Source organism: Aptenodytes patagonicus, chromosome 1, assembly GCF_965638725.1.
Source record: "Aptenodytes patagonicus chromosome 1, bAptPat1.pri.cur, whole genome shotgun sequence".
Classification (NCBI taxonomy): Eukaryota; Metazoa; Chordata; class Aves; order Sphenisciformes; family Spheniscidae; genus Aptenodytes; species Aptenodytes patagonicus.
Genome location: NC_134949.1, coordinates 194,154,555 through 194,177,031, shown reverse-complemented (window position 1 = coordinate 194,177,031; position 22,477 = coordinate 194,154,555). Strand labels below are relative to the sequence as shown.

Genomic DNA, 22,477 nt, shown 5'->3' with positions numbered 1-22,477 from the left:
AGGTGAAGGTAGGTTGTTGGGTTTTTTTACCTAGTGCAGCAAGATAAGCCTGTCAGTGTCCATATAATTATATTATCCTTCATTTGGAGTAAGTCAATAATACACATACACATACCATACACACCACCAGGTAGTGTGCAGTAATATGCTTGGCAGCATTAAGTTGAGGAGTGCGAGTGTTGCCCCTGTTGGAACCTGAACCTCATTTGAACCCAGCTGTTAACATCACCACAGTGAAGTTACAAAAGAAACCAAGAATGATGAAAGCAACGGTGAGGTTTTTAAAAGGTAACTGAAAAAGTAAGAATTTTTATTGTCAAGGACTGCAGTGCTACAGCAGAAGAGGAACAATATTTCTAAAGAAGAAGTAGGAGAGTTGGAAGAAGTATTTTTTTGGTAGATGGTTACAGTCAGAGAGTAACATACTCAGAACCAGGCTCTTCCCTGAGAAATACCATTCAGAGGTAAAAGAATTTTTTTAAAAAAAATTCTGTTCTCCCAGAGGACAAGGAAAGTTCTAATTTGGTCAGCTCTGAATCACAGCCCAACAAAATGAAAAATAGATTACTCTTCAAGCACAGATACCAGAATAACTTGGCAGATTATTATACAGGCAAAAGTAGCAGCATATGCTGTACAGTGCTTTGCAAAATGCATGGTTTGAACACCCATATATACAGGGCAGCCAGGGATGGCAGTGCAGCGTGAGCGAGCACTGACCTCTAGTGGACACAAAGCTCTAGAATTGGTAAAGATCGTTGAATTCAAAATAGAAAATATGTCATGTGGACAGTTGTCCCAAAGCTTGTGCTTGGCAACTCTGCAAGTTACAGTCAGCATAGTTTTAGACTTGACTGTTGGATGGAACTATTAGGAAGCTCTCACTGTCTGTGTGTCAGGAACTATCATGGCTATTGCAATGTCTAGAGGCAAATTTTATACAGCCAAAAGAAAACATTGCACGCTTAGAATTTGCTTAACAAGACAGATAAGTAAACTATCAGTCAGTAAAATTAACTGATGCTAAATTAACTGAGGCTAAATTCACTCCCCTTTTTAGACATTGATTAAATAACTGGGGACTGTTGAGACTGTCTCAATGGACATTAGCAGAGCACCAATAGTTTAAAGAAAAAAATCCTAAGGAAATATTAACATACATGTCATATCATATTAAGAGTCTTAGTCCTACTTTTTCTACAATCAAAAAATACAGAATGGTGAGGGTTCATATATTTTCAATGTCTGCTCCAGAGGAGCTTGCTTGCTTCTCACTTTCAAGTTATTTTCCATAGGAAAAGCCCTGTAAGTGTTTTGGAGCTCTTCTTTACACTAATCCAAAGAAGAAAAACAATCCTAGGCACATACTTCCATAAGGCTAACTGTCAGCTGAAACTACCAAGGTTGGGTGTTCTCAGTTAACATGCAATACAGGCTTCCCTTCCTATATCAGTAATGTCATACTTAACTTCATTCAGAAGTTGCATCCAGAAACTAATGAACACTTTGGTTTTTTGTGCTTTCACCTCCTTAAGACAGTGAGGTTTCTGCGATATATTTGGTCAAGAAGGCAAGACAATGGGAGCTTGCATCTGGTCTCGCAGAAGGGCTTTGTCACTGGGTGTGGGTTGTCCTTGTTTCCTTTAGACCCTGTCCCACACCAGAATTATTGCCCCACACACTACACATTTCTTCTTGCCTCAGAATGGCAGGGAAGGGAAGAAGCAAGAGAATCTCAAGACCCATGAATTCCCTATTGCAAGTCTGTGAAAGGAACGAGGAGGAACTTCTACGAGGAGAGCAGGATGCCAGGCAATGCACGAGACTTATTGTCTAAATACTATTCGAGAGTAAGAGATACTATCTCAGTCTTTGATTGATATGAAGCCAATCTGTGTCCCAAAGTTAGTGCCATCACGAAAGTGAGAGTAAAATTTATCAGGGTGGCATGCAGTACAGAAAGTGATATTTTGGTTCTGGTCTGTGACAGAATCATCTTGGATGTTCTCAGGAAGAATCCCACCGCTCTCAAGAAGAATCCTTAAAGAAAGAAAGAGAAAAAGAGAACAATATTTTTTGTACATCGTCACATTCCTTAAGACACTATCATTCAGACAGCACCTCAAGTGCCAATTGAACAAACTGTGCCAATATCATGGTTGGGACTTTTATTTGCTTTCCTTTTTTTAATTTTTTCCACTATTAGACTAAAATAATTGCTTTTCTGCAGCAAATAAAACCACATTTAATTTGAACATTTGTCTATAATCCATGAATTAAAAGTATAACAGTAAAATAATAATTGAAACCCAGCAAAGGTGAGCAGATATCATTCATTCAAAGGTATCATTTGTTGATCTGCAAAGTACTGGAGAGTACTTCAAGGTGGTGAGGACCCTCACCATAATAATGCTGGATAATAAAATATCAATATAATTATTAATAACTAATGTGGAATTAGCCTTTTGCTCTTTTGTGCTGAGTCTACTCAGCACAAAAAAAAAAAAGTGTACATCATGGAAATGCACTCAGTAGGCTTACCGTGTTGCTCTTCTAATATCGATATAAGGACTTGCAGAGTCAAATAGTCTCACACATTTTGGATCAATTCTGTGAAATTCTTTAGCTGATTCGTGAGGAAGTTTGTAGCAGCAAGGTCCTACAGATGGGCCCAGCACCACAAGGATGTCTTTCACATTACAGCCATATTCAGATACCATAGCATTTACTGTGGCCATAGAAACTCCTAACAATGTGCCTTTCCATCCTGTAAGAAATGAGAGGTTGAAAAAAAAATTGCATAAATCGACTCTTTAATTTTAGAGTAGCTAAAATATATGCTATTATTAAAGGTACAAATTAATAGATACTTATATCTAAAAATAAATCATTATATCTAATAATAAATAATTGTTTTTTTAAAAAAAACAACACATTAACAACTGTCAGTTTGCTGATATCATCATTTTGTGGAGATGGAAACTAGAGAGAAGAGTTTAGATTAGGAATTCAGAATTCCTTTTTCCCAGTGTCCTGGTTTGGGCAATTAGAGCATACCTTACAGCTCCTCTGTGCTTGAAATGTTTAAATGGGAATATGACAGCAGAAATATGTTACAGTCAGAAGTGTGTTTCTGTAGTATGCTGAAAATGTTTTTACTGTTATTTTAGAAAAAAAAAAAGGCTCAAGCTAGAGGCATTGTTTGGAATAGACAGAAGAAAGCCAAGCTTTGAGTTCTCATATCTCAGTTTGAGTCCCAGGAAGTCTTTGCATTGCACAGGAAGTGCATCATACCAAAGGATAGGATATGCTAATAACTTTTCCTCTGCTTTTCTACATCCAAAGACTGAGATGACCTTATACCTAATTGTCCTTATTTATATACATAGCAACGTGTTCAAGTTAAACTGAACTGAGGTGGGGTTGGACAGGAAGGAAAGGATTTAGGAAAAGATAATTGGAAGCCTGGCAATGACTGTGATGTGGGAATGAAGGCCAAAACTTGGGAGATGGAAGGTAGGGCTGTTCAGGCTAGAGCAGGAGGTATGGTTGGAGAAGGCAGTGGTGTGGGTTGGGGAAACAGTGTGGTGTGTCAGGGACTAGATAAATGAAGAGGTAGCAGAAAAAGGAGCAACTACAGATTTAAATATTTTACAATAATTAGGTTTGAACACTTACAATGTAAAACTCTCAAAACTTTCAAGTCTAGATAAAATTCCCTCCATCCCTTCTCCCTGTTAAAACCCGCCACATTCCCCTCTCCTCCCAGACAGGCATGCCACAATTCTCATTCCTCTCACTTTCTCTAACCTAAGCTTGCTAGGCATGGGGTGGGGGGACATACAACACCTTTATTGAAGGAAAGTCAAAGTTTTGATCATCTTATGATGACTCACAAATTTGAATTTATTTTGGCTTATTTATTGAATGCATGAAGAATTGTATGAATTAGCTGGTATTCACAAGTCCTAGGCAGAGGTGAAGCTTCCTATCACATCAAGGGGTGTACTAGCATCAAAGCTGAGGAGAAACTCTCAGCTGTGCATTCTCCTTGACCTCATAAATACAGACTTTTTTATAAAATGAAACATCCCCAGCAGGAAAATCTCACCACAGGATACATATTCTAGCCTAACAGTTGGGACATCTTCTGAAGTCAGACATAACCCCTTTCAGTTTTATTCTCATTTGGTTTGAGTCAGACAAATATTTCTTCTGATCCAAAATGATTTTTGGGGGCATTGGCTTTGTAGCCATTTTTTAAATATGAAGTTAGACAGAGCATAAAAAAAAATTATTTGGTTTTGGCTACCAGATCAGAAAAATAAATGTATAAATACATAAATAATAACCATTACAGTTACAAAATTAAAAAAAAATACATAGCTTGGGAAACAAACTAGTCTCAAGACTAATCTTGTTTTGACAGGATACAAACTTAACAGGTCAGGGTCTATATTGTTATGTGATCTTGCATTTATTCATTCTCACTCAGTGCTCCTTTGGTTGCTAATTTGTAATCCTTAGTCCAAAACTCCCTTTCCAGTGGTCTCCTAGTTATTTTGATCTCCGTGATTTAAAATTCTTACCAGAATGAGCAGCACCGCAGGCTTTTCTGACAGGATCAGCAAACAGCACAGGTATGCAATCAGCCCCTGGAGCTGCTATCGTAACACCTTTCTGATTCGTAACTATTCCATCATAGCTGTCAGGCTCTGTCTTTCCCATAATACACACAGCATTAGCATGATCAATCTGTCAAGACAAAACCAGAATACGGACAGTGATGTGGCAGCAAAAAAAAACCAGTTCTGACTAATGCAAGGATTTTTCTTTGGCATGAAACACTCTTCTGCACCAACTGCTTATGCATGGAAATCAGGCACTCCCTTGTTCAAATGCCTTGCAGATATATCAGTAGAAAGCCACCATCGAAGTGGTGGTGTATTTTTCTTTTAAGGGAAACTGCTCTGATCATTTATCTGATTATTCTACTCTGTGGTAAGTTAAATGTTAGAATATACTTGGAAGAAACAGTGCTTCTTCTCCATATAGTGCCAAATGGCTGATAGTTTGGATGGCTATTCCCAGATAAACTGCCAGTATCAATGTTTTAATTGTCCTGCTTCTCACAAGTTCTTGCTGAGAAAGATAAGAATAATGCCTACAGTTTCAGCCAGTGATACACAAAGGAAGTACATAAATCCATTGCTGGATAAGATACCTTGACTCTGTGAAAAGTCTCTGGGTTAAATCCTGCAGCATTAGCTAGTCTGCGGAGATTTTCTTTAACAACAACTTGTGGGTCCCTCCGCTTGGAACTGCTGAAGAGATTGCAGGAGCTTAGAGTTGGTATGTAGGAGATGCCACCTGTCCTAGTGGTGAAGCCATGTAGGAAGATATCATCTGGCAAGGCAAAAAAGAAAACAAACAATTGCTTTCAACACAGGACCAGACCAGATATAACATGGTTTTATACTGAAGAGACCTGGAATCAGCCAATCAAGCTGAGTATCGTTTTACATCGTATTTAGCTGTGGCATTTAAATTTAAGGATGCTAAGTCTCCTTCTTGCTCATAATTATAATCCTCTGAGGCCAAGGTAGAGGGGTTTGAGCAAGAAGGAATCCTGGCAGATTTAGCCTAACTTTTTGCAGAGTTGTAGTGCAAACCCTAGAGAAGAGGTAACTCACTGAGGAAATTGAGAGTAGATTTTTAAACAAATGTTCTAAGGTGGCATGTCCCAAGCTTTTTTGGCAAGTGAAGTACTAGTCCTCAAGACTTCACAGAATCTCAAACATCTTTCTAAAGTGCACTGAAAGCACTGAGAATTTCTAGCGTTATTGAAAAATCCTCTGTTTTTATGGTGTGGATCATTTATCGTGGCCTCATGCACCAAATGCAATCACTGCTTTTGGGGGCAACGGGAGGGAGGGGGTCTGTGTGGCAAAGTTGGACACAGAAAGATAGTCCCACAACTGGTATTTTTGCTGTCTTAATAGCTGGCAAGCTTAGTGACATAATCAGAGTTGAGATTCAAAATCTCTTTTACGTAGTGTGATCCTTTCAAAGTCAGTCAAAAACCTGGAGCACAACAAAGGCAAAGATGGCTCTAAGGAACTCATGTTCCTTTCAGGCTCTGGATCATTTTAGACATATTTTTAGGGAAAGACAGTTCCAAATTTTTGCAGTAGCAAACCTCTCAGCTTTCCCCTGAATCCTCTGAATCATGAGACCCCATGATCACACCGCTTGAGAGACATGCTGTAGTAAACCGGGTCACGCCATGGCAGGGTCATTGAGACATCAGTCTGATTAACCAGGCATGTGTGAGGCTGCAGACCAGGAGAAACTCCTGTCCTGCCTTTCCAGAAGATGATGGTAACTCTCAAAGTGTGTAATTCCCACACAGAGGGGAGGAGATTTCACTGTCTGCAGTAATGCTCTCACTAAACCTGGGCCTGTCTTTCCTCTGATCATGCCCCATGCCTGGAACAGACTTGCCAGTCTTTTGCTGTATCTCTATTGACACTTCCCCCTCTTATAGACATGATACTCTATTGCAACATCAGATAGAGTTATTTGCCACCTGAAGACATTTCCAAATCTTACCCATTTGGCAATTCCCTTGGAGAAGGATGCTTGGGAACAGTCTCTGTAAAATCTATTAGCTGGGGTTCTCTTTACCTGGGATCAGGGAAGACCTGAGGATGGTGAGCTCCCCTTTCAGGCTCGGCAGGCTTTCCAAGTACAGCTGAATCTCACTTCGGATGAATGCCACGTCCTGTGTAGGAAGTGTTTGCTCTTCACTTCGAGGTTCAGCCATCTGTAGGTTTTCACAATCAGATGCCACCTGTAAATCCTCGAATTCAAACTGGTAGACTGCTGTAAAGAGATGGTCTATATATACTTTCATTAAGTCTTTTCTTAAGGTAGGGAGAATAACTTTAATGATGCTTAGGTCTTTTTCATCCAGTCTTTGTTTGATGGTGTACAAAGCAGCAGCTGTGGTCAGAGCACGTACCACCTCCAGTCTTTTCTTCAGACTCTGAACCTCTCTCAGAGCTGGAAGCAAGGACTCTTGTTTACTGTTCCTTTCACTCCCCTGCTTCTGGCAACACATGACATAAACAAATGGAGCAGGGATGGAAGAGCATTTTTCAATAGTTTCCAGCGTGTTACGTAGTAAACCTTGGATGTTGCTCTGCAAGTTGGCTGGTAGGCTGAACAGATCTAACAGTACTGCTTCCACCATGTTCCAGGATATTTAAAGATTCCTACAACTGCCACGTAGTCAGTACCAAAACATGAAAAACAAACAAAAAGGCAAGACGGCATCATTAGTCCAAACACAGAATTATGTTATTAAGGCAATGCATTCAGTGATACTGTGTAGAGAAGGTGGCATAGCAGTAATTACCATCTTAGGATTTCCTCACTGCATCAGAAGAAATTGCATCAGAAGAAAAGTAGCGGAAATGGGAATTATCATGTATTTATTTAAGTATTTAGGTATTCCCCTATCACCCTGCCTACCTCAGGTTTTTCCCAGGTCAGGGATGATAAAAGGTTAGTACGTAACATTAGATTTATTGAATCAATTAACCCACATTAGCCTAATGGATCTTCTTGACCTCTGACTGTTGGGCCCTTCTCCAGCTCCCATGAGGCGGTGGAACCACATACAGAGGTCCCTCAGCTTGCTGGGACTGGAGGATTTTCTGTAACAATTTTTTTGGAGGCATTTTACACACTTCTTATTGAGGTGGGGCTCATGTTTGCTACCCCTCCTGGCAGCAGGGTTGAGCACAATGACACCTTTCCCACAGGCCTTCACAAGACTTTTTGCACTTCTTCCTTTTGCGTTACCAAAAGTACTGACTTTCTAATTTCTGACTTCTGTGTGGAGGGGCACATGATCGGTACAGTTCTTCTTTTCAACACGCACAGGAACTCAGCACAGGTTACTGAAACTTTACCTAGTAACACAGGAAGCACACAGAACTAAATGAAAATAATATAATACCGTGCACAACTTCCTGCCTCAGTTTTTTCACTATGGTAGCTGCGCTCTGCTCTGGTATCAAGACATGTTAAGCTTATCCAAAATCATCCTGTAGTTCACAGCTTGTCTTGTGGCCTATGGTGTAATTCCAGTTTTGGTGGGTTTTGGGGTTTTTTTTCCTTTTCTAGACTTTGTTGATGCAAGCCCAGCTAGGCTGCCTACCTGTGGAAACTTCTCCATCATTGTCTCTTCCTCTCTCTGTTGCTATAGGAGCCTATTTTACATATCCTCTAGGAAGTGTCTTATTTTCTTTTCTCTGTCTGTGATAATTTTTCCGTTTCCAGTGCAAGCCTCCAGAGGTCTAGAACAAGACTAGATCCCTTTGCTTTGGGAACCTTGAACAGACGGCTATTCAGATTTCATGACTAAACACGGTTCTTGATCTAGGAGGAATACATGCAGCTTTATCATCAGTTGTAAGACCCCATAATCATTTAGAGTATTCCTTAACACCACTGTTGTTTTGCACAGTAACAAATTGTGCATGAATATTAATTTTTTTGCGGGAAAAATAATATCTTTGCAGGAATAAAGGACTTGAGAATCTTTTAAGTCTTTGAAATCAATGCTCTGCTACCAGAACTATCTGTATCAGATAACGCCTGGCACTATTTTCCTGCCCCAAGCCCTCGTTCTCCTGTAACTGCATGCATGCTCTGGCTTCACACCACTTCATTATCCTGCAAAAATACTGCTTCTGTGTGCACTTGCGGCCTACTGCTATGGCGGACTTGGTGTCCTCCTTGGCATTTCATGGTTGACAATGGATTCCCAGAGTTTCTACACTCAAATGAGAGGTCAAAGACCTTTCTGGTTTTAATGGATCGTTTATTTGGAGTAGGTTTTACAGAAAACATTCTGTATTTTCTTCATTGTTCTTTCCTCCAGATTGGAAGAAAAATAATCCTGACCGAAAACGATGTTTTCCTTTCTGCGAGTTGAATGCTTACAAAGGTTAATTAGTGACTATCAAAACAGGTGAACTAAAAGTATCAAAACATGACAGCAGATAAAAGCATCTGCCAAGGAATTTATGACTCTTGATTTTGCTCAAAGTATTATTTACACACAGCTGATAACAGATTTCAGAGAAAACAGCTTGCTGAGGAAACAGTGTTGAAACAGACTCATGTCAAAGACCATGACTTGGGAAATCAGCGTATTTCCTTCCCTACCCTGACACTCTCTGTGGGAGGCCTGTAAGAATACGACATGATCCCAATCCAGGTACAGCAAACAGCCCCAGCAAAGACAGTACAACAGAGGGGTGTAGTGGAAAAACAGATTATTCCTGCACTTCAGATATGTTAGTAGTGGAAGGTAAGTAGAGTTCATTGCTGTCCTCTTACTTCCCCAGAAGAATACCACCAAAGAAAGGGTAGAAGTAAAGTGTTTGTGGAGGGAGAGGTAATTGCCTGCATTGTTATTGTTGTGTGTGTATTGCAAAAAGTCCACAGGAACAATTATTGGGATATACACAAAGAAACAATGGGGCTGATTCACCCTGGTATCCTTCCAGTTTTGCACCACAGAGTCCTACTGAGGTCACTGGTGTCAGAAGTAAATTTGCTTACAGTCATAGTAAAATTTTTTTACTGCTTTCTAAGTCCCCCAAACAAAACCCTTCTCAAAATACAGGCTTGCCAAGCACAGCAATGTTTTAGCTTATGAGAAATTCATTCATGGTTACTCAGGTTTTAAGTAACATGCTGTACAGACCCAGTGTTCCACAGAAAGTCTCACTGCATGTAACCGCATCAGGAAAGAACAAGTGCATTTATTAAGGAGTTGTTCATTTCAGTACACAATGCAGGGCAAATACTTGCACAACCTTGAAGCCAAGGCCACCCATTAGCTGTTTCGTTCACTCTCTGAAACTCTGTCAGTACAAACATTTGGAGGGTAAAAAGATTCTCTTGCACAGACATCAAGAAAAAGAAAATCAAAGAAAATGATAGACAACGAGAAGAAAGGAGAGGTGAGGAGGTTAACAAGAGTGAAAAGGAGAAAGGCAAAGTGAATACAGAAAAGAAACAATGAAGGAAATAAAACCAGGCTGCAGAGAAGAGATAGCTCAAGGTAGAAAAAAGATCCAAAAAGCAATTTTCAAAAACCCCAGAAATCTAATTCTAACAGCTCACTGTTGGTCATGACAAGATTGCTGGCAATTTCCTGCACCTTTGAATCCTACTGGTCACCTTATCTTCTTAGAAAAACTCAGAAAACTGACATCGTTTTGGGAAAAATAAAAAGGCAAGAAATATTTAACATCTGCCAGAGAGAGATGCCCAGAGAAAGAAAACAGGTCATTAAAGCAGCCTAAATGAACAGGGATAAGAGCACATCTGTAATAAAATTTCAACAACAGCGAAGACAAAAAGTGGGGAAAAAAAAAGAAATATGTAAAAACCTCTTAAACAGGATTAAAATAAAACATTCTGCCTCTCTTAACCTAGGGGTATTTAGGCAAGGTTGAAGAAACAGAAATCAGCACTTACAATGAAAATATTGAACTACATGCAGTTTTCATAAACAAAGTTTAAAACACAGGGATTTACTTACACAGGTAGAGAATCCTTTTAAACTCTCGAAAGATATCATCTGATATAAACACACATTACCAGATTTATATATATCGCTTCTCACTGTCAGTCTTGCAGTTGATTTGTACAAGATGGAAATTCCTATTCTAGTTAAGATTGGAGTGGGAACCTGTATTTCTTCGTTATGATGAGACCCTGCTTTGTTGCTGTCAGTATCCACAGGAAATAACAAACTGTACCGAAAGGCACCAACATAATTAAGTGCCTGGGTAGCATTAAACCCGGAAGCAGCATTAACCCTGTCATGTAACTTGCGGCTGTAATCATACGTCCTAATGCATCAGCTTTGCACAACCTCAAACAGATTCAGAAATGTACAGCATAGCAAAACAGAACAAGAACACAAGGAAGTTTAAGGGAAACTTGTGCAGACTGAAAGAGTTTCCTTTTCTGAGCTGTAACTGCCTGTTCCAGTGAAGAATTTGGCAGTCAGTCAAGAAAAAGTATATTCAGAAGGACCCAGATAGAGAGGTTATGAGACGCCACATGAGGATGCCGATTTCTCCTCGGAGCAGTCAGAAATTTCGCAGAGCTCTGTAAAAAAGTCTGAATGTTTTGACAGGAAAATGCAAAGGTCAAAAGGCAAGTGAAGGAATTAGGGATTTGTACCAAGGTTTGTCCAAGAATCATATGATGATAAATACGTTTTCTCAACTGTGCTAAAATCAGTCATGACAGTTAAGGATATGACAACTAAAGGACAAGAAAAAAAAAAAGGTATTTTTTTCATGAACAGAGGAATTAATAAAATCAAATTTCCTGTGAATCGGTGTCCTATGTCCCCTGTTCCTCCCTTCCCTTCACCCCCAGTAAACCTACATTTCTGCCAGGTCCAGAACGCACCTTGGGAGTCCCCCACCATTTCCCCTCCTGCTTTTCCTTCCAGCATATGTGGGGCAGAGGGAGGAGAGCTGAATCCTCCTGGCTCTCCCTCCCAAAGGGAACTGATGCGGGTATCTTGTCCTTCCCAACTCAGACACCTATTTTCATGAAGTTTGCAGAAATCAGCTATCTCTGAGGCTTTCCACCCCACTGTCAAATGTGTCTGAACTAGATCATTAAAAATTAACAGGGGGACTTGATGGAGAGAGACCAACACAACCATTTTCTTTTCTTCAACCAGACTAAGAAAAAATAATTACTGGGGTTATTTTTGGTGCAGAATGCTGAGAAAGGATAAGGAGAAGGTCAGAAAATATCCAGGATACAAAACAATATTGAAAAATGACAAATTGGTATTATGTTTCCAGCTGAAGTATTATATTCAGCTCCTGCCATTTCAAAAAAAGGGATGAAATAAACAGATTGTATGCAGAGATGAGCAAGTAAATTATAAAAATTGTGGGATTTAGGGTTAAAATTCCTTAACCTGGAGTTTGGTGGAATACGAGTGGGCACGAGACAAGTCCACGGCTATAAAACAGGGCACAGCGTAGAGCAGGAGAAACTGGGCCACGTTACTTCTTCCTCGTAACCCAATGGTGCTCAGCAAAACTTAGGTTCTCTGCAGCGTATATCAAACACTAACAAATTATGACAGAAAATGCTGTTTAATACAATGAATTAGGTAACTCGGGGAACTTGGAAGCGAACAAAAGCCAAGCAAAATTGTCTCAGCCACAGGGCGAGCCAGGCCACACTACGACTATGGGACCCACCGCGAAGCACCCACCCACTCCTGACAGGATGAGTTGTTCCCTCCGTTTTTCCTCCGTCTCCTGCCGGGGACAGCCTCCCCTCCCCGCCCCTCTCCCCGCTCTCTGTGCCCCTTAGCCGTCGCGAACGGCCGCGCTCCCCTCACGCCGCCTCCGCCGCTCGCCTTCCCTCGCTGAAGTTCTCCGACGCTCCCTAAGCCCCGCACGCCGCGCCGCGGGCTGGCCCTTGGCCGACGCTCCCTGGCCCTTGGCGGCCGCCGCTCGCGCCGCGGTTTGGGCGGGAAGGGGCGGGAAGGGGCGGCCGTTGTAGTCACCCCCCCCTGAGGCGGTGCGACTGCGTGAGGGGGTGGCCGGCGCTGCTCGCCCTCCTCGCCCAGTGGCGGCGGGGTTGGTGGTGGAGGGCGGTGGCCTCGTCGTGCTAGGGCGCCTGGCTCTGCTCTGTTCGCGTTTCAGTGCCTTTGGAGGGTTTGGGACTGTGTGCCGCAGGGGCAGGCCTGCTTCGTGTTGGGGTGCGTGGAGTGCTTGAGCGGGATGGAGGGGAGAAGTGAGGGGTGCCAGCACAACCGTTGCAACAGCCCTAAACAGAAAATGATAGGTGCGGTTTCCTCGTCAAGACTACCAAGCTCCAGGCACGGTTCGTGGATCATCTGAGTGCCACTTAATATGTTGGGCCTGAAGATGCACTTGTGCCAGACTCATTGCATTTTCTTGAGAGTTCAGTGTCACTTTATGTAACAATACAGATGTTCTTCATTAACTTACTCTATCCGAAGTGATACAAAAATAGTACGAAATATTTTCTAATCACTGTGGAGGGGATCTTTACAGTGATACTAGTTTGTGACTTTCAGTGTGGCAGCTTTCTCAACATTGTTTATCTTACATTAAGGATAGTTTAATAGTTAATATAGCAGGCAGTTGCAGTATGGTAACTGCAATAACGTAAATACTCGGGCTAAATATGAGAGCATGCTCTCATGCATTTAAGATGCTCTTAAAATGATTTTAAGAGCTATGACTGTATTCACAAACTGAGGATCTGACCTGTGGAGAAGCCAGAAGAACACTGCAATACTTTATTTTATAAAACTCTGCATGAAAGTGTTCTAATTCTCGATCATTTTCTTTGAGCATCCACCCATCAGTAACCTGTTCCTGTAAATAAAAAATGAACCGAATGAAATAATGGAATGATCTGGGATGCCGTAGGAAAGGCCTTAATACTGTTCTCTTTCATTAACAGTTAGGAATTAAATAGGATGGTGATAAAAGAATTCAATTCTTTTTTATGTCCTTATAGTTCTGCACTTTTGCCTAAAATGGCCAAACAAAATTCTCCATCACTAATTGAAGTTGTAAAACAGGTTGCAGAGCAGCAGCATTCACAAGCATCAGAGATAGAAAAAAGCAAAACAGTTCTTTTCCAATTGCAGGTAATAAGCCTTGCTTGGAGTAGTTTAATTCGTTTAATTTTTTCATTAGGTGAGGAAGTATTCCTATGAACAAGAGAAGCTGATGGTACTTCATTTTTTCTGGGTGTTTGCATTTAAGTGTAAGGTAGCTGTTCTATTCCTGTCTGTGACATTTAGGCTTAGCCAAAACTATGTATGTGTATTGTTATTTGTAAGGCTGCAACATAGCTAAGACTTCATTAGAGCAGGTTATAGCAGAAGCTTTTATTTTTTATTTGGAAGACACCAAAACAAAAGAAACCCCAAAAAACACTGAGATAGCAAAAGTTAGAGCTCTTTGAATTTTTCATAGTGATTTCCTGAGAAATTAATGGAAAAAACATATTTTAAAAGCATCCTTTTGGGCAGAATTTCACCAGACTCTCATTTTTTTGTAGCATCTTTTTCATACAAAATACTTTTTTCTGTGTGTTTGAAGTGGGTGTCCTAAATAGTCATTAAATACTGGTTTTATTTAGTAGTATTTTGTAGAACACTGGATACATGTAGTTTTCCTGAAGACTATGTAATCATTTCTGTTCTAATATCTCACACAAATTATTAAGATTTCAATTATTATTTAACCTTTGAGATCAAATTTCTATTGAGAGGCTTACATTTAAGTCAGAGGAAAGACACAATAGCATTCAGCCGTTTCTGAGCATGGGAGAATGCAAACAGAAATAGTAGAGTTCCAATTATAACGTGTGAATAGCCCTGCAACTGGAATAATTGGGGTTTAAAATTTTGTACAAAGATAACTTCTCTGAAGGAGCAGTGAAAACTTTTATTGCTTAGGAATGTCAATTGACTGGCCACACCTTGCAAGAAGCTTTCTCCTAATTATATACCATCCCATAATTTAGTATGATGATGCTGCAACAATTAATTTGTGATCAAACAACTTAAACAAGGGTACCTGTTTTCAAAAAAACCCACGGAACTTTAGAGCCCTAGGTAATTAAGTTAGCTCATTTGTTTTCTTCCTCTTCCACACCTTTTCCTTTTCCTTTAAAAAAAGCCCAAACCCTAGGAAATTCCATACAAACATTAATGTTAGCAGAACAGCAAAGTTAAATAATTTGGAACTTAAAGTCAGAATGCAGAACTGCTTTTTCATCTTTACGTCTATTCCCATGTGTGCATGTCACAGAAGACATGGAAAACAGTAATTTCCTTTCCAAAATTGAAGATCTTTGCCATTAAGATCTTTTACTTTCCTGTCCTCAGTAAATGGTGGCTGGCAGTGCTACAAATCCTGCTAAAACCATAGCCCAAGATTTCCAAATTAAAAGTTAGGCAGAAACTTTGTTCTTAACAGTTAATAATGTCTTAATCTGTTCAAGACATTGAGTAAGAGATTTCATAGCACTCGTGATGCTTCCATTAGGGAAAAGATAATAGGTGACATAAATCACGATGCTAATTCTCTCACTTAATGCACTACTGTTGGCTGTTACGTTGGGTGGGATTCATCATAGCTTACATCACCTACAAGTCAGACGTTAAGCCTGTATTAGTCATCTAGGCTCCCTCGGTAGTCATCAGAGAGAGAGAAACATTTCTGAGGCAGCAATTCAGCCCTCCCATCTTAGATTTACATGTAGATGTGGTGCTTAGGGACATGGCTTAGTGGTGGACTTGGCAGTGTTAGGTTTACGGTTGGACTCGATGACCTCAAAGGTCTTTTCCAACCTAAACGATTCTATGATTCCACAATTTCTTATGATGTGTTGAAGTACTACTCCCTGGAGTTCTTCACTTCTCATCAGTGAGAAGATGTAGAGGCCTTTTTAGGACTAGATGCGTATTTCTTAGGGGGTTAAAAATAGCTGGGATTAATCCTACTCTCAAATACTACTGTGATGAAGGCGGGATTAAAAACGTCAGACAGGCTAGTTAAGCTCCATCACCTCAAACACCCATCTGTGTGTTTGTGTGGGTTTGTAAGTGATTTTTGGCATCATTAGTTATTTTTAGTCTGATTAGGACTTAACCAGATTTCAGCTGTAAACAAACATTAGGATTGGGTTTGATCTGCCACGTCCTATGTATCTTGCAAATACGAGGAATTTAAGGTAATTTCAAGGATACTTTATTTCATATTTTAGACTCAGTCTAAGGGGAGAAGTCTAAGATAGTATTCTTGCATTGTGCCTCTAAGGTGATGATTTTAGGAAATGGAACTCTAATTACCTTCCATTCAAGCCACATTAAACAAGTGAAAAAGAAGACTCTGTTGAATAAATATAAATTACAGTGTTTAACTAGATACCTAATATCCTCTCAAAAATGTTCTTAAGTGAACACTGAAATATTTTACAGGCAAAGTTTCAGCAACTAGAAAAAGAGATGGATTCTATTCTGTTAGAAACGAAGATGACAGAAAGGGAAATATATCTGCAAGATGATGCCATAGAAGTGACAAAATATCACTGTGAAAATCTGGAGGCCCAAGTCAGAGCCCTATATTCTGAAAATTTAAAGCTGAGGCATGATGCAGAAACAGTACAAGAAGAGTTTGAGATGACATTTGCAAGAAATAATGAATATCGGGAAAAAATAAAGGCTCATAAACATCTCTTTTGGGAGACGGAAAGTAAAATGCCAGTTATGATTCAGCTTGCTAAAAAGAAAGCTGTTGTTAAAGAATTAAAGGCAAAGAAAGAGGAGTTAATGCGTGATCTCCAGAATCCACAAGGATCTGTTGTAAAACAAGTGCAGGTACTATATTTCCTCTTTGATTCTTTTCCTTTTGTGTGAAATAATTTTGACATAGTTCAGCTAATATGATTATTTTGCCTAATATGTTTACAGTTCATGAGCAACAGACTATGGGGAATATAGATAATTTATAATTCTACATTAATTGAAGAAATTTTGACTTCAGTATGCAGTAAAAAAAATCATCATCCATTGTTATCTGCATATTATTGTAAAAGTCAGGTTCATTCTATGTGATTGAATGAACTCAGCTATGAAAAAAATTACAGAGCTGTAAATTAAACTATATCATTGCCAAACTATTTGTGGGCTTCTTTGTGTTGTTGGATAAACTTACACAGACACTTTTCAGAATTCTGTGCAACATTGCCATATTGTTACATTTTTCATGTAAGAGCACGGTATTCTTTTAACTTTGCTGTCAGGTAACAAACTACAGTTGAGCTGTTTGCCAACAGGAGGTAGATTTGATGAGACGGTGATAGAAAGAAGGAGAGAGGAAAAATATATTTGTTTTGGTATTCTAGTCTAACACTGTTGTTTTTACTTGACCCTAATTGCAGTACTTATTAAAAACTACCATGTAAGAATTTTTCACCACAAAACTTCACCAATATATGAACAAACACAAGTATGAAATTGAAATGGGGTCACAGATTTCAACTCTGATGCAACTTGCGTTATTGAAAATCTGGTGTTACTCTATTCACGTAAATTGATGAAAATTTGGTTGTACAAGCAAATCTTTAAATACTGATAAATAAAGACTCATTAACATTGTATTTCCCTATGAGAACGAAAAATCTATCTCAAATATTGCATTAAATGTTCTTTGATTTTGCAATAAATTACATTTTAAACAAAATTAAGACCACCAAAATGAGTTTAAATTCCTGTATTGTTGTAGTTATTTGCATATTTCAGATTGAGAGTGTATCTTCTTAAGTATCTAAAGCCATGTTATAAATTATTTTAATTATTTTAATTACAATTCTTAAATTATTACTTTATTATTATTTTAATGTGAAATTGTTTATTGTAGATCTTTATCTCATCTCTGTTAATGAAGTGAGACTGTTAAGATGTGACATTTTTAATAAGTTTAATAGATGTACTGTGCAACTTTTTAAGGAGGCGGTTTCTGTATCTTGACATATCTGCAGGAAGAAATTACGCTTTTAAAAAGGGAAATCACAACATTGAAAGAGTTCATCAATAAAAAATCAGATTTTCTGGAAGAAGAGAAAAAAATGCATGCTAAGCTTAGAAAAGAAATTGAGGTGAGTCATTTGAATAAAATATAATTACAGTTCTCCTGACAGAACATAGGTAGTGCAAATGAAGTTTGAAGTACTTTATACACCATTGCTGGCCATACATTATTCAAGTATATACAGTAACTATGCTACTTTAAGTTCTTGATACTGATAGTCTTTCTAAAATTCAGAATGCAATTGCTATCATGAGAAAAATTTAAGTTAAGAACATTTTTTCTTAAGTCTTTTAAGAAGGAGTTCAGCTGTGAACTTTTGGAATGATGTCCTGAAAAGAAAGAGGTTGCTGAATGGTAGTAAAGCAAAATGCAGGCTTTTTTATTTCTGTAACACTTTTGAATTACTTTAAATTTCAGTGCTGACTTGATTATTCATGACTTGTCTCATGGTTCCTGATAACTCATCAATGGGAGAATCAATTGCACCAAGAAAATGGACTTCCCATGAATCTCCCTAATTTGAGCTGACATTAAATTAGGGATAACACAGCAGCTCCTAATTAGCTGTCAAGATAAAATTCTGATAAATAGTTAAAAGCTTCTCTTTTTAAATAATTGAACTATATTTTTACATTTTGTTCCTTACTAAAATACTTTGTATGTCTAGATAGTTTTTAGTTTGGAAGTGTCACGTAATTTATCTTGTTAGTTCAAATAAATGCCACAAAATTTAATGAGCAAAGCTTGATAATATAAAGATTAACTGATCTAAGGTTAGCTCTATTGCCCATTGTAAAATCTAGGAGGAAAAAAGAATCATTTTTCATGTGATAGGGAACAACAGAGATTTTTTAAACTGAAAAGCGAAACACAGCCACTTTAGAATAGGTCTATGCCATTCAGCATCTGAGAAAATACTTTATCATCAAGGCAACATCCTCCTAAGAAGGTTCTCTAAACCCAAAGTGTAATTAGGCAGCCTAAAAATAATGTTCTGTTCTGTTATCGAAATCAATTTAATTAAATAGTGAAGGTTAACCTGTTCTTCAGTTGTTTGGATTATACGATCTTCTTGTCTCAGAAGGAAGCAGGTGTAAAAATGGAATCTTTCAGGGTATTATTTTCTATTAAGAGCTCTCCGGAAAACAATCTGATTTTTAATATAAAAACTGAGAGCGGGCAGGCAGAGACATTAATACCCAGCAGTCTTCAGCACAACTCAGGAAAGAATACGCAAGCCAAGCATGGGAATAAAGTGAGATACTAGTCACATGGATGAGGTTCCATTGAGCTGCAGTGGTGGGATTCAGCTACAGACTGCCGACACCTAAAAGTGGTTGTTTGAATGCAGGTGACTACACAGGAGTCAGACATGTTCCCATCACTGGAGGTGTAGTCAGTGCAGCTGATGTATTCTAGAGATCAATTCAGCTGGCCATATGTAGGGTGAGCTGTATAATCTGATCTTTCTAGACTTTAGAGTGTGCATTGGCTAAATTTCTATTGATCAAAACGGGAATGTAGACGTCTAGGTCACACATACACCTCTAAAGGTGTCTTAATCTGCAGACTGACCTCACCTCAAGACTTCAGTGCTTGTCACAGGACTTTTACATATTGCATGGGTTCTCAGCTTCTAGCACTGCATGGGCCAAAAGTAACTGGCCTCCTTATAACCTCATGAAGTTCAACAAGGCCAAGTGCAAGGTCCTGCATCTAGGTTGGGGCAATCCCCAATATCAATACAGACTGGGTGATTAATTGATTGAGAGCAGCCCTGTAGAGAAGGACTTGGGGATATTGGTAGATGAAAAGCTGGACATGAGCTGGCAATGTGTGCTTGCAGCCCAGAAAGCCAACTGTATCCTGGGCTGCATCCAAAGCAGCGTGGCCAGCAGGTTGAGGGAGGTGATTCTCCCCCTCTACTCCGCTCTTGTGAGACCCCACCTGGAGTACTGCGTCCAGCTCTGGAGTCCCCAGCACAAGAGACATGGACCAGGTCCAGAGGAGGACCACGAAAATGGTCAGAGGGCTGGAGCATCTCTCCTATGAAGAAAGTCAGAGAGTTGGGGTTGTTCAGCCTGGAGAAGAGAAGGCTTCGGGGAGACCTTGTTGCGGCTTTTGAATATATAAAGGGGGCTTGTACAAAAGACAGAGAAAGACTTTTTCCCAGGGCCTGTAGTGACAGGACAAGGGGCAACGGTTTTAAATGTTTGAAAGAGGGTAGGTCTGGATTGGACATAAGGAAGATTTTTTTTACGATGAGGGTGGTGAGACACTTCAATAGGTTGCCCAGAGAAGTTGTCATCATTGCAAATGTTCAAGGCCAGGTTGGACGGGGCTTTGAGCAACCTGATCTAGTGAAAGATGTCCCTACCCGTGACAGGGGGTTGGGCTAGATGATCTTTGAAGATCCCTTCCAACCGAAACCATTCTGTGATTCTATGATTCATAAATTTGCAAAGAGTATGTGAGCTCCCCGGTTTCTGAGCCTCCAGATACAAGCAAGTCATTGCATCTAATGAATGAGTTTGCTGTTGCTGTAGGACTTCTGGAGCCTTGATTCAGCAATGATTTTAAGCACTTGTCTAAGTCTGCCCCTATACAGCCCCATACTTAAATGCCTACAGAATTCCTGTTGAAGCCTCGTTAATGGCTAAGCTGGCACTCAAACAGAATGGACTGACTCTCACAGCCCTGGTGCTCCCACTTTGCCTCAGTATTATTTCTGGTTCCCCACAAAGATTTCCCCAACTAAGCACATAGTGCAGGAATGTAATTCAGAGTGCCTTTCTAAAGCAGCTGAATTTCGGACAGTTAAAAATTATTGACTAAATGTCTTTCTGCGAGGAAATTTGTGCCTAAGCTTCATTTTTTCCAAGGAAAGTCGGTGATCTGACATTGCTAATTAATAAACCCTACAATTAATTCATAACTGGGATGCTTCTCATCAGGCAGGGTACTTCTGATGGACTTTTAAGGCAGCTTGTAGACCTTGTCCCACTCCCTTTCCTGAGCACCAGCCCCACCACCCATCTCTTGAAGAGCAGAGCCTGTTCCCAGCCTTGGACAGGGATGTCAAGAATAAATCAGGGTGGTTACCTGTATAGGGACAAGGCTTCAGTCATAAAGACTAACTCAAGACATCCACAAATAATAGAAAAAAGGTTGTTATGTAAAAATAATATAAAAAAGAAAGTTCAAAAGACTGTCTATTCCCCTGCTGCCCTCTTTCACCCACATCAGTGTGCGGCTATATTATTCTTGGCAGATGCTTGTCTATCCTGTCCTTGAAGGATCCCAGTGGTGGAGATTCCACGAGTGCCCAGACCATTTTTTCTAATGGTTAACTTATATGTACACAAGGCCCAGTAAAAAGAGCAATGTTCTCCCTCCCCTCTGTCCAGTAAGCGTATTAGTGCTCCCTGCCTCAGCAGATGTGCCAGACAGTTCCCAATAATGATGCTAGAGACACAGTTCAAAAAAAAGCAGATAATACTGATCACAGATGTTTCAGTGTCATACAACACAGTCCTAGTGACATCCAGATCCTGCAAGCACTCATTCAGATGAGTGAATCTGACAGTATCCCTTGCAAAGTTGTGAAGGATTATAGTGGAGAGCCAGGCAACATGAAGAAGGACAACCCGTCAACAGTAAAAGAAGGCAGTGTAATTTATAAAACATTAGTGAGGGAGGGAGGGAGGGAGTTATACATGGAATTTAGGCAGCAAGTCACTGGCAATGCTGTAGTGCTGATGCAGCTGTATACCATCATGTGTATGTTAAATGCAGTGTAATAATGTTTCAATAAGCAGATGCAAGAATAATTATACACTACCACTCATATGCCATTCAAACTAGGGTAAGTAAGCCCAAATTTTCATTACGTGAATTCCCATTATTTCCATTTTTATTATAATGAATGTTTCATGCTTTTACACATCAGAATGCAAATCTTCAGAGGGTTGTCTGCAGCAGCCATTCTTCACGTAAGGTAGCAATGAGGGCAAAATTGATGCAGTACTGCATTGTCACAGTATTGCCTTTCTAAGAAAAACATACCTTTTTAAGTGCAGTGCAACAGCGAAGGTGCTACTACAGCCATCTAGGTTACCTTATTTGTATTCTAATTTATACCCAAACATACTTGTCAAAGAATGAAGATTTCTTCCTTTCTCACCTCTCACTCTGGAGCCTGAAATCTTCCATGTACAGAGTGTTGCCACAGCTGTGAGATGCTGACTCTTTGGGTGGGATTTACTGTGTTAAATTTTAGACATCTACAGAGCAGATAGCCACACTGAACTCCTCATTTAAGCTCTTAGTGGGACAGAGCTTTTCCTTCCCTTAGTGGGAAAGAGAGGCATGATTCATATTGTCCTAAAGCAGATATCTGAAATAAGTCAGATGAATTGCTTCCTAGATGTCTGTGCCTCTTCAGTAGCTATAAAGTGAACATGGAATGACTTGGCCAAATGTCAGAATCTTCACTTAGACAGAGTTAGGTGAGCTGAACCCACCTCTGTAAATAGTTTTACTTGAAAGAAATTTTGAAGTGAATTTTATTCTCTTTTATTAGGTACAGAATAAAAGATTCGATGCTATTCTAAAACGTTTGCATTGCCAACTGAACAAACTCCATTCAAATAAAAGACAATGGCACTGGAACGTTCAGCAGTTGGAGAAGAAGGCAGCAGAACTAAGAAAGTGTCTTGGAGTAGTGGAGTTACAAAGTAGCATATAAAACAAACCTAACAAAGCTA

General features: G+C 39.6%; 2 protein-coding genes across 4 annotated transcripts; one reads left to right on the top strand and one right to left on the bottom strand.

Annotated features, from left to right (window-relative positions):
• Positions 1–289: 289 nt before the first annotated feature.
• LACC1 (laccase domain containing 1) lies at positions 290–11,641 on the bottom strand. Of its 3 annotated transcripts, none has more exons than XM_076363485.1 (6): positions 11,488–11,641; positions 6,688–7,283; positions 5,225–5,406; positions 4,590–4,755; positions 2,542–2,767; positions 290–2,040 (listed from the first exon to the last, which is right to left on the bottom strand). In XM_076363485.1, exons 2-6 carry the CDS (start codon positions 7,253–7,255, stop codon positions 1,866–1,868), a joined length of 1,317 nt encoding a protein of 438 aa, XP_076219600.1. In that variant the 5' UTR covers positions 7,256–7,283; positions 11,488–11,641; the 3' UTR covers positions 290–1,865. The 3 variants fall into 3 exon arrangements, with proteins under 3 accessions (XP_076219600.1, XP_076219592.1, XP_076219585.1); XM_076363477.1 differs by lacking the exon at positions 11,488–11,641 and adding an exon at positions 11,278–11,368; XM_076363470.1 differs by lacking the exon at positions 11,488–11,641 and adding an exon at positions 10,628–10,860.
• Positions 11,642–13,642: 2,001 nt separating this feature from the next.
• Positions 13,643–22,458, top strand: CCDC122 (coiled-coil domain containing 122). Its single transcript, XM_076339925.1, has 4 exons — positions 13,643–13,756; positions 16,100–16,498; positions 17,662–17,778; positions 22,294–22,458. The coding sequence occupies exons 1-4, from the start codon at positions 13,643–13,645 to the stop codon at positions 22,456–22,458; spliced, it is 795 nt and encodes a 264-aa protein (XP_076196040.1).
• The last annotated feature ends 19 nt before the right edge of the window (positions 22,459–22,477 follow it).